Genomic DNA, 16,666 nt, shown 5'->3' with positions numbered 1-16,666 from the left:
ACTAGATTCTCAATCGAACACATTTACTTTTATTAAGAGATTCTTAATTTTGTAATTGTGTCATCAAAAATCACAATTACAAAATTATGTACATAACAGACTGAAGAGTATAAATAAGTTATTATTGTCGTTTAGAATCGATTGTCACATTGACATTTTACACAGAAGAAGTTTACATACTCCAAGGTCCCCAAGATACGATAAAATAATCTGAAAGAAATCTGAAACTTAGAATACCTACTCCGACAACTGAACACGACAGACGCGTCAGTATGAGCACTCTATAAACAATGTCAGGTCATCCATAGACATCGGGAGGGGCGAAAAGCAGGACCAGTCGTGTAATGTATTGGCTTCCTTCTTCAGTGGGCAATGGCTGTTCTCGTTATGATTGAGGAAATGCTGACGATCATGTTCATACCATTGTTTTGTTTAGACAACAAAACATACATATTATTAAATTGAGTCACCGTGTCAAGTGTGTATTTTGAATATATGTAGTTGGCCTGGAAATACTTTTCAGTATTGCGGCAACACTTTTCTAACATTACCTTGTATGGATCCTGTCTGTCAAGTAACACGTTGCTTCTGGAATAATATACCCTTAACATGGATGTAAAGCAAGAATGTGATGGAGAACACTCCGATATAGAAGGAAAGTTTGACACGCTGACTAGCCATCCAAATAACCCGGACCCTCGCTTTCATGTAACGCAAGAGAATGCGGACGTTTCAAGTTGCAATTTCGAGGTTAGTTTTTGGAAACTAAAATCTTTTACAATCACTTTAGATTGAGAATAATAACGATAAGTATACTATTAAAATAATATGTTGCTTTTTTACAAACTATGTAAGGACATTCGATGACATTAAACTTTGTTTCAAAAGAATACTTGACTAAGCAATTTGACAGCTACGATACATCTTTGATATTATAGGTTAGGTTAGGTTATCTACTAATTCATGTTAAATATAATTATTATACATTGTTATATGGATGTTACGAGAACTGAAACTGGTTTTAGCGTGTTTACAAAATATAATAATTGCTTCTTTCAGTTCCTAATGGATGACCTCTCTAATATGAAATCTGAGACAGATGATCAACAAGGCGTCGTCAAGCTTGAGATTATTGAAGATGTTTCAAACCCAATATATGATGATGAATACCCTCAACAACCTGGTTGTTCGTATTCAGATTACAGGCCAATTGTAAGTATATATACCTATTATATTGTGTGCTGTCTTGTATAGAAGGTTGGAATTTGCAATGCATCTTTGAAACTCATTTCACCATTATTAATTCGCTCCAACTTGTTTCATTCAGTGGTTTTAGCTCACACAGATATTTTAAAACAATTTATGTGTTGGTTTATAAATCTTTCGTCAAACCATGAGTATTTATTATTGATGATTTATACATCGCAATCATTCGAATGTAAAGCAATAATTAATGCGATTATTTAAAATTGTGATCACATGTATGGTGAATAAAATGAATCGCCCGGAGTCCTTTTTAGGTAGGTAATACAAGGTAAGCCAATTGTCCATAAACAACTACTTGCAGCCATAAAATACCATAAAAGGAAGCAATATCTACGTGAAATCGGGTGAGAATAGACCAATAATTCTATTTTCAAAACTTTTTGTGACAAAATAATGTTTTAAGCCTCAAATTTTACTAAATTATCTACCATGCTGCATGACAACATAAATTAAAGCATTCCTGCTAATCAGTTTGACAGGTTAAAACTGGCGCACTGCGCATGCGTTATAAGTAAACCGGAATTGTTTTAGATTTAACGTTTAGTTCACTCACACTCTACCAGCAAACTTCAAACCTTTTTCTAACAAATTCTAACCGTCAGAAGTGGTTTGGTCTGAAACGTCAAACCACTTCTCACGATCTGTCCAAGTAATAAAGTAATAAGACAGGACCTAACCTAAAAATGATAGTCATTTATTATATTCCGTACCTATGTCATTTTCTCAACATAATATTGCGTTACCTATGAACATTATAATATTTTTATGATTAAGAAAAATTGAGATTCTACTGCATTTATATATCGTGAGATGTTCATATTAATATTTTAACTATTTGCACAATAGGAGTTCAGAAGAATTAGGTAGGTATATTATTGCGTAGTAACCGATACCTATTATGCATTAGTAACCATATGCGAACAATAAATCGATTTTGGTCTAATTGTCCCATGATTCTACCCAAATTTTCTATGCATAGAGTTCGATTCGATACCCTCACTTGTTTGGTATTTAGTGAGAGGTGGTGGGGGTTGCTACTCGACTGAGAAAAATCATTGACTTGACTAAATTATTTTAAAAAAGAAGAAGAAAGAAAGAAAGAAGAATGAAAGAAGTCCGTCTGAGGTTGAAGAGCTTCATTTTTCGTTAGAAATTTTGTTTGCAACGTGTGTTGTAATTTTTTTTCATCTGCGCTCATTTTGAAGTACCATCAACGTATGCATGATGCGTCGCTGACTTTCGATAAAGTGGCTTTTCCATGTGACCAAAGCAGTCACTTGTATGAAAAGTTTGATGCGTCGACGTTTGCAAGTGATTCACAGGTAAGTCATATAATATACATGCTCATTTGATTATTGTTGTTAGGTATATGAATAATATACTACTTTGTATATTTTTATTTGTAATCATAATAGGTATTATCCAGTGGCGAAGAGTGTACATAGGCTGCTAATATGCAACATAAATAGTACACACAAAACTTTGTCAGTCATACATATTTGTTTTCATTAGATTAAGGTGACCATAATTTACTGATGCGTTGGTTAGTTTTTAAAATTCAACAAAACCCCGCGAAGCCAAGCCATAATAAATAATAGTCCAAAATTATTCGTCTATCTAGAAAATATCTAAATTCACGTTATTAAATCATACAGATCTTTGGATATTTTATAGATCGAAGAATATTTTTTATTAGTTATGGTTTGGTATAGGCAAGGCTTAATGAATTTTAAAGCCATCTGTGAAATGTTCTACTAATTCAACTAAAACAAATAAGTATAATTGAAAGAGTGTTAACTATTTTGTCGGATTACCCATAACATTGGAATGTCGTTCGGTGATTATACATTCACCTGCCAAATTAAGTCAAACATTGGCGACCAATTATTGAAGAAAGAGCTCTGGGAGACCTTCTCTGGCTTATCGTAATGATGATACTGTTACTTAATATTTATAATGTTATTTTCAGAAGCGCGAAAACGGTCTGATGAATATTAAGAATGATAATAATGATGAGGCAGCCATCATCAAAGAAGAATTAGTTGAGAATGCAATTCACCAAATCAATAATAAATTAACTCAACCTGGCTGCTCTAATCTACATTACAAGCCATTAGACCAGGTATGTTTAAAAACAAATGCGGTTTTTTTAAAGTCCGATAGGCCGACGTCAAATTCTGGGCGCCCAATTCGGACTACTTTTATTTAAGCACTGATGGTCTTATAGTACGGGAAATGTTAGGTTCTAATGCGTTAAATGCTGCTGGTATATCAGCATATAACAGTGACTTCACGTATCCATTTCTTAAAATCAATTTATCTCCAAATCTTGATTCAAATAAAGCGATAGTTGCGGTAGCTGTATGGCACTTCCTGTTGAAATCACTGTTCTTTCGAATGATTCCATATTTAAAACAAAGTATTAATCATGAGTCGACAAGGATATCCATTGACGTTAACATGAGAATTGGCCCCATTTTTGAATAAATGTGCGATGATGCCACCAGCCTGTGAACCGCACCAAACGGTGCATTTTTGTGGATGTAAAAATTATAGAAAGTCTTCTGGATTGGTATTTTTCCGTGTAGTAAATTTTCCTTATTAACAAATCCGTTAAGCAAAAATGAGAGTCATCGCTAAACGCAATTTTTCGATAAAATGCAGTTATAAGTTGGGTTAGCATCAACTAGAGTAGTTTAAGTGCCAAACTCCCGAATGAAACTCGATAGTAAATGCGAGGCATCAAAGCATAAATGCATCTAGAAAAAAATGTTATACTTTGCGTAAATCGACAACGGATTTGCTAAGTAAATACGGATACTTTATTAGCATTATTCAAGCGTGGTTCTATTCATAAAGATTTTCCGGGCGAGGTATACTGATCATTATGTAAGATAACATACTGTAGCTTAAAGTTTGGAAGGATCTTAATTTGCTACATATTTTTTTCTGTTTTATACGCAGCGTAAATGAAAACTGCCATTCTTAGTGGTATTAGATGCTATGTCCCATGGGCGACGCGCTTCTGTATGCGGCCTTTGTCTAGCTGCCGTCTGTAAGGCTTCCCTTTTCTTGGTCGTCCGATCGCCCTGTTGGTCTCTTCCGCCCTGGGGTGACCTGCTTTAGGGTCGTTATGGTACGCCCTTGTGACTGCTCGCTGCTGCGAGCGTGGTACTATTATCAGGCGTCTGCCTTTTACTACTCGACATAGGGCGCCGTCGTGCATTGTAGTGCGATCGTCACTCTGGGTGTCGTCTTTTGGAGTGGGTCTTTCGGTGATCATCTCGGCCAACTCCGGATCGTCTCGTTGCTTTTGTACTATGCCAGTCGCCAGGTCTTGTAACTACAGCACTAAAGCCATGGGGTTTGGATCTGTTGTGTGTCTCTCTGGTATGCTCATACGTCCATGTCTATGTCTTCCGACAGTTTCGGTTCCGAGATAAAGCGTCCGGTAGTTGGTTATCTTTCCCTTGACAGTGGGCAATGGTGAAAGAAAACGCTGATAATAGGATCGCCCATCGGGTTAGTTTCGCTCTTTGGTCTTTAGCTTGTTGGAGCCAAGTGAGCCCACCTGTAGGGAGAATCGTCGGCTGAAGTCGGGGCGGGCTAGTTGTAGGGGTTTCCGCAGCTCTTCCTTTATGCTTTGCATAGAGGCTGTCGCGGTTTCCTTTCACCGGAACTTATGTGATGTGATTTGCACCATTTGGAACGCAGTTTTGGATGTGGAAAGGATCTAAAGTAACAAAATGATTCACACGGACGTGATTGCTGTTCAGCAACTTATTAACCATAAATTAATTGAAATTTAAACTAGGTATAACAAAGTTCGATGATTTCACCAGCATGTGAACCGCAAAAAGCAGTGCATTTATTTTGATGTATTTTAGTCTGTAGGGTCTCACCTAGATTGGACTCCATATATGCCAATTTTGTTTATTAACCAATCCGTTTAGTCAAAAATGAACGTCATTGCATAAGTCAAAGATTATTTTAACAATTTGGAATCGGTGCTCGATCGTCACTCTATTCGTGGTTGCCTGTCTAAATACTGTTAATAAATATCAAAAAGTATGCGCAGTATCACAGCTCGGTTTGGCAAGTAGTCATGAAACTAGCAATATTTCTCCTGACATAAAATTTGAAATCTCCCATGTGAAATTATTAATATTAATACCTTCTTTAATGGGTGTAGTCATGTGCTGTGGTTAAAGATTCACCTCTGAAGTAAGATATTCTTGGTTCACGTCTCCTTGCATGCAGAGTATATTTTTAGTGTGGATAAGTGATTGGACCCCTTACCCTAACCTGTTGCAGACTAGACAAATAAAAGTTAATAGAAATTTGTGTTCGAATAACTCTTTATCGTTAAACGACCAATAATTTATAGACAAAAGCGAAGTGTGCCGCAAAAGTGAGCAAGCCAAACGTTATTAATCTATTTTCACTTTGATAATATTTTTAATAATGTTCCAAATTCACGATATATTGAAACCAACAGTAAAGGTTTTTACTGGGAATTATTGGCCACATTTTCTCAAATACGGGATAGCACCTATCGTTAATAATCTATTAAATCATGTGGAATTCTGATGTATGAAATATTAAAATACTGTAAATGATCGAGATTGCTCGATGAAATTTGAATATAATTTTCTAGCTTTGCCTTTCAGCACACTATTTCACTCTCACTTCGCTCTTTAATAATGTTTGAAAGTGCTGAAAAACAAAAACGTCAAAAAAACAAATTGTATATTTATAACTCATAATTGATAATATTGATATCGATTATTACGTTTTTTCTAGGTTTCTACCAAGGAATTTTTCACGAGGCATCACGATACAGATGAGAGTCAACAATCCTCAGACGAATGCATCCAGGATAGAACGATACAGTATTCAGAAGTGACGATAGATCAGAATAACATTAAACAAGAAATCATAGAACGAGATGCTCCGAAGGAAATTCGACTTATTCTTAGAAGAGTAATCCATTTCTCACATAATTTGATTTGCTGCATTTGTAACGCAGTTTTCGGATGCGAAAATGCTCTAAAAACTCACAAAATGGTGCACATGGACGTGATTCCTGATCAAAATCAAAGCATAGTAGTCTCGCAACATAGTAATGTCAGAGTACATTCAAAGACAATTACTGGTGAAAAACCTTATAAATGCAAACTATGTCCATATAGATGTACAATATCTAGTAATCTTAAAAAACATATAGTGACACATACTGGTGAAAAACCTTATAAATGTAATGTGTGTGCATATAGATCCTCGCAGATTGGTGATCTTAAAAGACATAAAATGACACATACCGGTGAAAAATCTTACAAATGCAATATATGTTCAAATGCGTCCTCGAGACTCGATGATCTTAAAAAACATAAAATGACACATACCGGTGAAAAACCTTATAAATGTAATGTATGTTCATATGAGTCCTCGAGACTAGATGTTCTTAAGAATCATAAAATGACACATACTGGTGAAAAACCTTATAAATGTAATGTGTGTTCATATAGATGCTCGCAGATTGGTGATCTTAAAAAACATAAAATGACACATACCGGTGAAAAACCTTAAAATGTAATGTATGTTCATATGGGTCCTTGAGACTCGGTGGTCTTAAGAAACATAAAATGACACATACTGGTGAAAAACCTTATAAATGCAATGTATGTTCATATAGATGCTCGCAACTTAGTAATCTTTAAAACATGAAATGAGACATGTTGGTGAATAACCTTTTTAAAACAATATTACATATTCATTTTATGCAGGTGACACTTTTTGCATTCCTGAATAGTATCTTCATGTGACCTACCTCACATTTTGTCTGCGTAAAGTGTTCAACCCATGTGTGCTACCAACGCTCACGTAAGTATCTGAAACATGAACTCTTTATGTAAAATAAAATTTAAAAAAAATGGATAGCTTGCGCATTTAGACATGAAAAGGTGCTTCTTGGGCACAACGGTTAAGGTGACGCATCAGTGAAACGCCAAATAATTTTCAACTATACGCGCGACGAAATTTCGGACTCGCTTGCATTCATTGAGAAAACGTCGAGCCAGAAGCACGTCCCTTTGCTGCGTGATGGCGACGGGCCAATTAATTCTAAAATCGTGTAAAGATGACTAAAAACGTTACCCATTTACTTTAAAAAGAAAACATGTCAATGAATATATTATTATTGTTACTAATAGAATAATAAACAGAACATAAAATGGACGTATGTTGGATTTATATGACAAATAATATTTCGTTTGACAGGCGTCATTTGCACCCGCGACCCGCAATCCTCGCATCGCCTAGCAACGATCTTTTTAAACCGTGCCTCAACTAATGCATGGCCTAAAAGATTGCAAGAAAAGCTAATGGATAAGGAAACAGACAAAAATACGCGATGTGATCGAGCTCGCTAAGCAGATGAAATGGTAATAGACTAGAAATGTCTGTCAGTGAGTGGACAACCGCTGGACAAATGCCGTCCTACAATGGTACCCAAAGAGTGGAGCACTAAACGCCCACAGGTACATCCTTAAGCCCACTGGATTCATAATGTTTGGAGGATGCATGTGACAGCAAAAAAACTAGGGACCGAGAAGGCTGGTAGTAGCTTTACTAGGTTTCGAGAAAAAACTTCAACCTGCTTCCAGCCAACGAGATTCTGGCTTCCTGGAAAGTAGTTAAATACCATCTATCTATAGAGTGCACACTGGAGACCTACGAAATTTTGGTATGACTAGGAATTATTATGCTTAGAGATTTCAGAGCGACATGTATTCTTGAAGGCGCAGTGTCGTGTCTAGCTAACAAGGGAAAACAATTTAAAAATAATGAATTATGTCAATTACATATTGGAATTTCTTTTAATGTGTTTACTGTCAATAAATTGTGGAACTGCGTTGTATTATTAATATAATAAATCGCAAAATTATAAGTACATAATATTTTACTTTTATTTTTAATAAATCTGGACCGGTTCGTCCGCTTCAGAAGAACATCAACTTTAGATATGTCTCTCTGAGGCGGAAGTTGATGGAAGCACTAAAAATTTTTGCGTTTTAAATTAACTATTAATATATATAGGAATATTATATAATTAATTTTTAGGTACATTATCAGGAGTAACACTGACCCACCTTACGAGGTTCACGGGCTGCTTGAAGGGTAGTTATATGAATTATTATAACACACAAGGGATACACTGATTTATAATGTTGAAACAAGCATGGCTTTCCGTTGGCATGGTATATCCGCCACGTAGGCAGCGGACCCTTGCGTGGCACCACCGCTTTCGTAGTTTATTTCATACTGATTGGAAAATATCTCTTATTATTATCTTATGAAGAGAGAGAGGGAGATGCGTAGGAAATTTGAAGAGTATAGCTAAATTCCCGAATGTTCTCAGAGTATAACTAAATTCCCGAATGTTCTCAGGTCTTCTTGGGTTTTGAAAATTTACCGTTGCTTGGGATCGAAGCGATCTTGGCTCGGCCCAGGTTAAGGAACAGAAAATAGCCTTGGGCGCAGGGCAGGTACTCGAAGATCGCCTCTCGCAGAAATTGATTGCGAAATGTTATTTATTTCATAATATTTATCAGAGGTATGTTTATTATTGAGGTAAGGTTTTTGATATGAAAGTGTGGACGTTTTTATGGAGAAGGCTTTTACCTAATCACCTAGTACCTATTATTTTAAATGCCAACATTGCAAAGATCGGATGCTACATTCATCATGATAATAAGTATATGTAGGTACGGTATGTTCCGGTCTGCGGGGTCGAAGCCTAGACGTTAAATAAGAATACTGAAAGCTTTCTATGTGTGGCTATTTTGGGGTACCATCAAAATATCCTGGGTTGATCACCTAACTAGTGTTAAGATTTTAACGTCAGCAACCAAGACTCATTAACTCATAGATAACTTAAACTTATCAAGCACAGGAAGCTGAATAATTTGACAATATTTACTTTAATGAGAAGTATGATTAATTACTCATTTCGTATTATGTTGCTCAATTTATTGTTGAATGCATATAAACAACATCGTTTTGGTAAGACCTACAATCCAGCGGTCAGTATATCTAAGTTTCCAATGGCAGAATATACGTAGATAGCTATATTTTATGCTTGTAATTGGTTTATTCTTATTCTGAAGAGTGCAGTTTATTGTCAGAATAGAAAATGATGTCTCAGCCACTACTATTTTCGTGAAGGTATAGCAAAACGCAAGAACTGATTTTGTTGGCACCTCTGTTAGCCAAAGCTTGATTAAAAAACTAGCATTTACTAAAGATATTGGACGGTGCAATCTCTTTGGCATTGACCTTTTTTGTTACCTAATTAAGTAGCTATTTCAAATATTGTAGCAGTTTAACTTTCTTTTATAAAAAAACCGTTACATCACCACAGGTAATTTTAAGGAACGAGCGTGAATCAAAACATATTACTATAGAATCCACAGATATGGCGGCAATGGTATTAGATACCATCCATTAGGATTTTCAACACGAGCCATTGTATTTATTTTATAAATGAGTTGGATAGGTAGGTACTGAGTTTCCAACACCTTTTCTCATTAGTACCAGCGATCCTAAAGGCTTAACATTATTCGGTAGGTCTATTCAGTAGTTATTTAGTAGTAAATAATATATAGTAAAAAATGAAAGTGATAGTAAATAGTGTAGGTTTCTTATGAGGCCCTTTTGTCAGTCTAGCCAAGAAGGTCTCTCTGTATTTAGTTATGGTTTCGGCAATTTAGATCCCATCGTGTTTTGTATTGATGTATTTGATGCTATGGTGAGGCTTGAGTTCGTAGACGATTCGAAGGCATGTGTTCTCCATTGTTTGCAGCATCTTTAAAAAGGATTTGGTGGTGTCAGTAGTCCAAATTGGGGTTGCATACAGCATGGTTGGTTTAATAACCATGCTATATAGTGCCTCTTTGTTTTCTTCTGAGAGACAACTTCTACGGTTGAAGATGGGTCTAAGAACCCCCATCGCCATAAAGGCTTTTCGCCTGGCTTCTAATAGGTGAGGTGTTTAGTTCAATCTATGGTGAAGGTATACCCCGAGATATTTCACAGGGTTGCTGAATGAACAGGGGATGTCACAAACAGTAATTTTTCCTTTATAGGATTTTAGGCTCCGCGAGAAGAGAATCGCCTCCGTCTTCTACGCGTTAACCGTAAGTCTCCAGCGACTGCGGGGTTTGGCATATCATTTATGAAATGATTGAAGAGCTGGGAGATTGCCAAACTTGCATAAATTGCATTTCAGGCCATGTACCTATAATATTATAGTCAAAAATGCGTAATATTTGCTACTAATGTGTGTTACCAGTGTTTACGTATGCGGGTTAAACATAGAAGATAAATTTAAAACAATAAGATTGGCGCAACGTGGCATGGAATGTGCATGTTGGGCATAAAATAAAATCACAAATAAAACTAATGGATACGGAAGCAGACAAGAGTAGGTTATATAAAACAGTATGTCGGTCGACGAGTGAACAATCGTGCTGCCTAATTTCCAGGTTATTCTATATCACATTTTTAAGCAAAATTACTAAATATTTCAATGTGAACTTTCAAATTGCTTTTCCGAGAAATATACTGAAGTTGACATATAACAACCTGGAAATCAGGCTGCGATATGTCAATATACAGTTGCCCCGCCCCAATCTGGCACTAAAACAACCACAAGTACCCACAACTAGCTCGCTTGACAAACTCATAAACTTCGGCCGATGAACGTGGCAGTGAAGATCTGGGTACTGAAACAGTGGTAAAAGCTAACAGGAAGATAGGTATATAGCTTTTCATATTACAGATATAAACCAAATCCAGAATATGACAGCTCTATATAACAGTATTATTAAATCTACATTTCGCCACTAATGGGATGTTATTGAAGAAAAACATTTTTCTCGGTTTACTTTTTTAAGTGTATAGCATTTTCAGAAAAAGGCACACATTATAATTACCTCAAGATAGGTACAATTATTTTTACCATCATGGGAAATTCTTCAGAATGGAAAATTTGTTTGATATTAAAAACTTTCTTTCGCATCGTCAGCACTATAGTTCGGAGTAATCATAGTTACATAGCAGTGGAAAAGAGTGGAGGTAGGCTGTTAAGGTCTGACATAAAAAGATCACGTACTTATTTGTTTTCATTGAACTAATATAACTACGTGTAGATGGTGTTTTAAATTATGCATAGTAGATAACAGTCTAAAAATATATTCGTTTATCTATAAAATATTGAAAATTATGACATTTACTATATTTACATAATTTTCGATGTTCTATAGATTGAACAATATTTGTTATCAATAATTATCGTTTGAAATAGGCAGGGCTATATGAAATTAAAAAAATTATCGCCATGTGTAATATTAAGTATTCTTATTTCAACAAAAATAAATGAGTACCTATGGCTGAAATAGTGTGAACTATTTTAGTTGGATCGCCCATACGGTACACCTACATTGTTGTGGTTGGGTTGAGGAAGAGTTTAACTGATTTTAAAAAATTAACCGAATCTGCAAATTGTATTCTTAATTCAATGAAAATAAATAAAGTTGACTGACAAATTTTAGTGTGCAATATTTATGTGAAATCCTAACAGCCTTCCTCCACCCTTCGCCAATGTAACATAGTGGTTGGACCAAAAGATACCTTGCCATACATAAGTATTTATAAATAAGTGGGTTAAAAAGAGAACGGCTTTTTTCTCTTTTTGATAATTTTATTCTTTTTAAATAAAACAATCGTAGTACACTCTATTAATATCATCGTCATCATCAATAGCCTAGGTCGATCTATTGCTGGATAAAGGCCTCCCCTGGCGCCACGTACATCCACCGAACATTCTCTACTCCATTAATGTAATAATAAGTTATAATCTAGATACCAAAAACCCTCAAACAAAATGGTGTAAATATCTATATACGTAAATCTAAATTTGTAAATAATGGAAAGAAGCCCGCTTATTTATAACATACCGCATTTTGTCATACCAGTCTAAAATTTTATTTTAACTACCTAACAACTAGCAAATAATCCACCAGTCTTTCACGCTTCCATACATTTGGATAATTAGTTGCAGATTGTTAATTTGGTTGTAGCATTTTTATATGTAAGATGTTCAGTTTAGTTTGGGACAAAACCTTTATTTTCTCAGTAATAATGAAAAAAAAATTACACTGATGTGCTTTTCAACCAGTATGTGTCATTTTATGTATTTTGAGATTACCAATTTGCTGGAAATTTCTTAAACAAACATCGCATTGATGTGGTTTTTCACCAGTATGTGTCATTATATGACCCTTAAGGTGAGTAATTCGAGAGAATTTTTTAAAGCACACATCACATTGATGTGGTTTTTCACCAGTATGAGTCATTATATGACCTTTAAGATGAGAAATTCGAGAGAATTGTTTAGAACATACATGACATTGATGTGGTTTTTCACCACTATGTGTCATTTTATGTATTTTGAGATCTCTAATTGAGACAAAATTTTTGAAACACAGATCGCATTGATGTGGTTTTTTACCAGTATGAGTCATTATGTGACCTTTAAGACTATAAGGTTTTTTACCATTAATTGTCTGTTTATGTACTTTAACATTACTTTGTTGCGAGACTACTATGCTTTGATTTTGATCAGGAATCACGTCCATGTGCACCATTTTGTGAGTTTTTAGAGCATTTCCGCATCCGAAAACTGCGTTACAAATGCAGCAAATCAAATTACGTGAGAAATGGTTTACTCTTCTAAGAATAAGTCGAATTTCCTTCGGAGCACCTCGTTCTAAGATTTCTTGTTTAATGCTATTCTCATCTATCGTCACTTATGAATACTGTATCGTTCTCTCCTGGATGCCATCGTCTTAGAATATTTGACTCTCATCTGTATCGTGATGCCTCGTGAAAAATCCCTTGGTAGAAATCTAGAAAAATCGTAATAATCGATATCAATATTATCAATAATTATGAGTTATAATATTCAATTTATTTTTTTGACGCTTTTGTTTTTCAGCACTTTCAGACATTATTAAAAAGCGAAGTAAGAGTGAAATATTGTTACGGAAAGAAGAAGTGGGTCAAAACAATGCACTTATGTGTATATATACATCATCTTAAAGAACAATAATTGTATCATGTTCTGTTCTAGTGTGTCGTTGGAGAGTGTGCACAGTGCCTGCCATGCTGAAAGGCAAAGCTAGAAAATTATATTCAAAATTCATCAAGCAACCTCGATCATTGACAGTATTTTAATATTCCATACATCAGAATTCCACATGATTTAATAAATTATTAACGACCGGTACTATTCCGGATGGGAGAAAATAATTCCCAGTAGAAACCTTTACGGTTGGTTTCAATATATCGTGAATATTTAACATGATTATTAAAAATATTATCACTATTATTAATGTGCAAATTTAATAAATTATAACGTTTGGCTTGCCTACTTTTGCGGTACACTTCGCTTTTGTCTATAAAGTATTGGTTGTTTAACGATAAAGAGTTATTTGAACACAAAATTCCATTAACTTTTATTTGTCTAGTCTGCAACAGATTAGGGTAAGGGGTCCAATCACTTATCCACACTAAAAATATACGCTGCATTCAAGGAGAAGTGAACCGAGACCAAAGAGATCTCTAATCTCTTTGACCGAGACTATCTTACTTTAGAGATGAATCTTTAACCACAGCACATGACTACCCTCATTAAAGATGGTATTTGTTTTTATAATATTAATAATTTATAACAAAGCACATGGGAGACTTCAAATTTTATGTCAGGAGAAATATTGCTTGTTTCATGACTACTTGGTGCGATTTGCATTAAATTTCATTTACCTTTCTGTTTGTTGTGATTTGACAACTATTTTTTTTGCTTAGATAGAACTTACGAAAGGGTTAACTGTCAGACCGAGCTGTGATACTGCGCATACTTTTTGACATTTATGAACAGTATTTAGACAGGCAACCATGAATAGAGTAACGATCGAGAACCGATTCCAAATTCTCAAAATAATCTTTGACTAAACGGATTGGTTAATAGACAAAATTGGCGTATATGGAGTCCAATCTAGGTGAGACCCTACAGACCCTATTACATCAAAATAAATGCACTGCTTTTTGCGGTTCACATGCTGGTGAAATCATCAAACTTTATTTAATAAAAAATTAAGCCGGCACTCGCGTTACGGTCAATGTAGATCATTAGGCACTGGACATTGATCAATGATATTTGTTGCTGTTGCATGTATCCATTGATGCGGATAAGATGTACTACCTACAGGCTGAAACTACGTAATTATAACTGCTACCGATGATGTTATACGTAGTTCAAATTTCAAGTAATTGATGGTTAATAAGTTGCTGATCAGCAATCACGTCCGTGTGAATCAGTTTGTTACTTTAGAGCCTTTCCGCATCCAAAACAGCGTTCCGAATGCTGCAAATCACATCACAACATCACAGAAGTTCCGGTAAACGGAAGCCGCGGCAGTCTCTATGCAATGCATAAAAGGAGATCTGCGGAAACCCCTACAACTAGCCCGCCTCGACTTAGGCCGACGATTCTCCCTACAGACGGACGCCAGCGAATACGGAATGGGGGCTGTTCTCTTCCAAGATAGGGACGACGGCGATCGACACAACATTTTATACGCCAGCGGTTGCCTATCGGCAGTAAAACGCAACTTAACTTTGCCCTTTTTTTAACAGAAAGTCGTTTTACCACCAAAATATCCACCAATATGTAGTCGTATAGATCTTATGTAGTGCACAATGATAGTGTTAATTTTAATTTTTATTGAAATAATACACTTTTCATACTAAATAATACAATAAATCACTATTTTTTTATATAGAAGAAGTTAAGGCACGATTCCCTAACTTCGCCCAATGTGTTTTAGTGGGTCCACTAAAAAAATATTGTCTTTGGATACTCGAGAAATTTATTAATAATTGACCTTAAGCAAATTCAGGTCTTATGCTAGACAATTTGACATATTTTAAAGAAATATCTACGTTGGCGAAGATAGGAATCACTTCAATGACAGTTTCATACAACCTACCAATTTACGCTAGGGCTGTCAAAACCCAAAGCATTATAGTATCATTTTTATGTATTGATTTACATAGTATTTTTTTAATAATGGAAATATGAGAAAAATTGTTAACTGGTGATTCAAAGTGATGAATAGTTTTTAGTCTAAAAAGCATAAAAATAAAAAAACTTTGTGACAACCCTAAAGCCAGAGGAAGTGTAGGAACAAGTAGTTCACAAAACATAGCCTGACATTGCATACTCAAAGAATTGATGTTTTATTATAAATATCGGAAATCGCACGTTACATTTGGCAAGCAGGCTATATCACTATATTATGTTAAAAATATAAAGAACCTACCTCTACAAGATTCGTGGAAATCAGCAAAAGTTCAGAGGTATTCCGAAAAAATCTCTTCAAACCGGACTCCAAAAAACGGCACTAACACAAACACGGTGAAAATAATGGCGGTTTGAAAATTGTCTGAGGTGACAGGACAAATATTATCTTTAAAATCGCCTTAGTGGCTGAAAGTGGTACGATAGTAAAAACATGAGTTTTTAGTGTTTAATTGATTTAGGTGAAGTTAGGGACACTTGGCGAAATTAGGGGGTTTTACGGTACCACAGCAATGAACAGGAGGCCCTCGAGATCATCTGGGATAATAAACGTCACAGGGTCTGCCTAGAATGATGAGAGTTCACCCTGGTAACCGACAATAAGAGGCTTACTTGGCTCCAACAAGCGAAAGACCAAAGAGCGAAACTAACCCGATGGGCGATCCTATTTTTCTTTCACCATTAACCACTCTCAAAAATTCCATTTTTGTTTTTATTAATTTTTAAAAACTGCCGTTTTTGTTTCCAGACACCTCATAATCATTCTGCTTCTTGCATCTCACCATTTTAAATTTAGTTCGTCTAAGACAATACACGTTCGGTATAGCAATAAATGTTGGGAACTTTGAAAAGCTTGGTATCAAAGTGGGATATAAGCCATTTTCAAAAATTTACAGTAGACACAAACATGGGTGTTAATACGTGTCAGTTTTTCATATAAACTACCAATATTAAACTCAATAATCTATAATGAAAACTTCCTTTTTTGATATTTTTGATGGATTTTTTTAAAAGAGCACCACTTGCACTAACATAATCAATCAAAACACGAATTTAGTGACACATAAGCCATTTACAAAAAAATACAGGAGACTCACAAACATGGGCATAAAGTGTCCGTTTTTCATATAAACTACAAACATTAAACTCAATCTATAATGAAAACTAGCGTTTTTGATACTTTTGGCGGATTTTTTG

The 16,666-nt window shown here is 35.2% G+C and overlaps 1 protein-coding gene across 1 annotated transcript; it reads left to right on the top strand.

Annotated features, from left to right (window-relative positions):
- The first annotated feature begins 609 nt into the window (after positions 1 to 609).
- LOC147077292 (uncharacterized) lies at positions 610 to 8,796 on the top strand. Its single transcript, XM_085941041.1, has 5 exons — positions 610 to 708; positions 1,060 to 1,212; positions 3,236 to 3,388; positions 6,070 to 6,249; positions 8,716 to 8,796. Exons 1-5 carry the CDS (start codon positions 610 to 612, stop codon positions 8,794 to 8,796), a joined length of 666 nt encoding a protein of 221 aa, XP_085797167.1.
- Positions 8,797 to 16,666: the final 7,870 nt, after the last annotated feature.

Source organism: Rhyacophila brunnea, unplaced genomic scaffold, assembly GCF_057557595.1.
Source record: "Rhyacophila brunnea isolate RB1 unplaced genomic scaffold, BYU_Rbru_1.0 scaffold_13, whole genome shotgun sequence".
Classification (NCBI taxonomy): domain Eukaryota; kingdom Metazoa; phylum Arthropoda; class Insecta; order Trichoptera; family Rhyacophilidae; genus Rhyacophila; species Rhyacophila brunnea.
This window is presented reverse-complemented; position numbering and strand designations above follow the sequence as displayed.

Coding starts and splice junctions, on each gene's coding strand:
- LOC147077292 (XM_085941041.1), top strand. CDS start 610: ATGGATGTAAAGCAAGAATGTGATGGAGAACACTCCGATATAGAAGGA. Junction 709..1,059: donor ACCCGGACCCTCGCTTTCAT/GTAACGCAAGAG, acceptor TGCTTCTTTCAG/TTCCTAATGGATGACCTCTC. Junction 1,213..3,235: donor ATTCAGATTACAGGCCAATT/GTAAGTATATAT, acceptor TGTTATTTTCAG/AAGCGCGAAAACGGTCTGAT.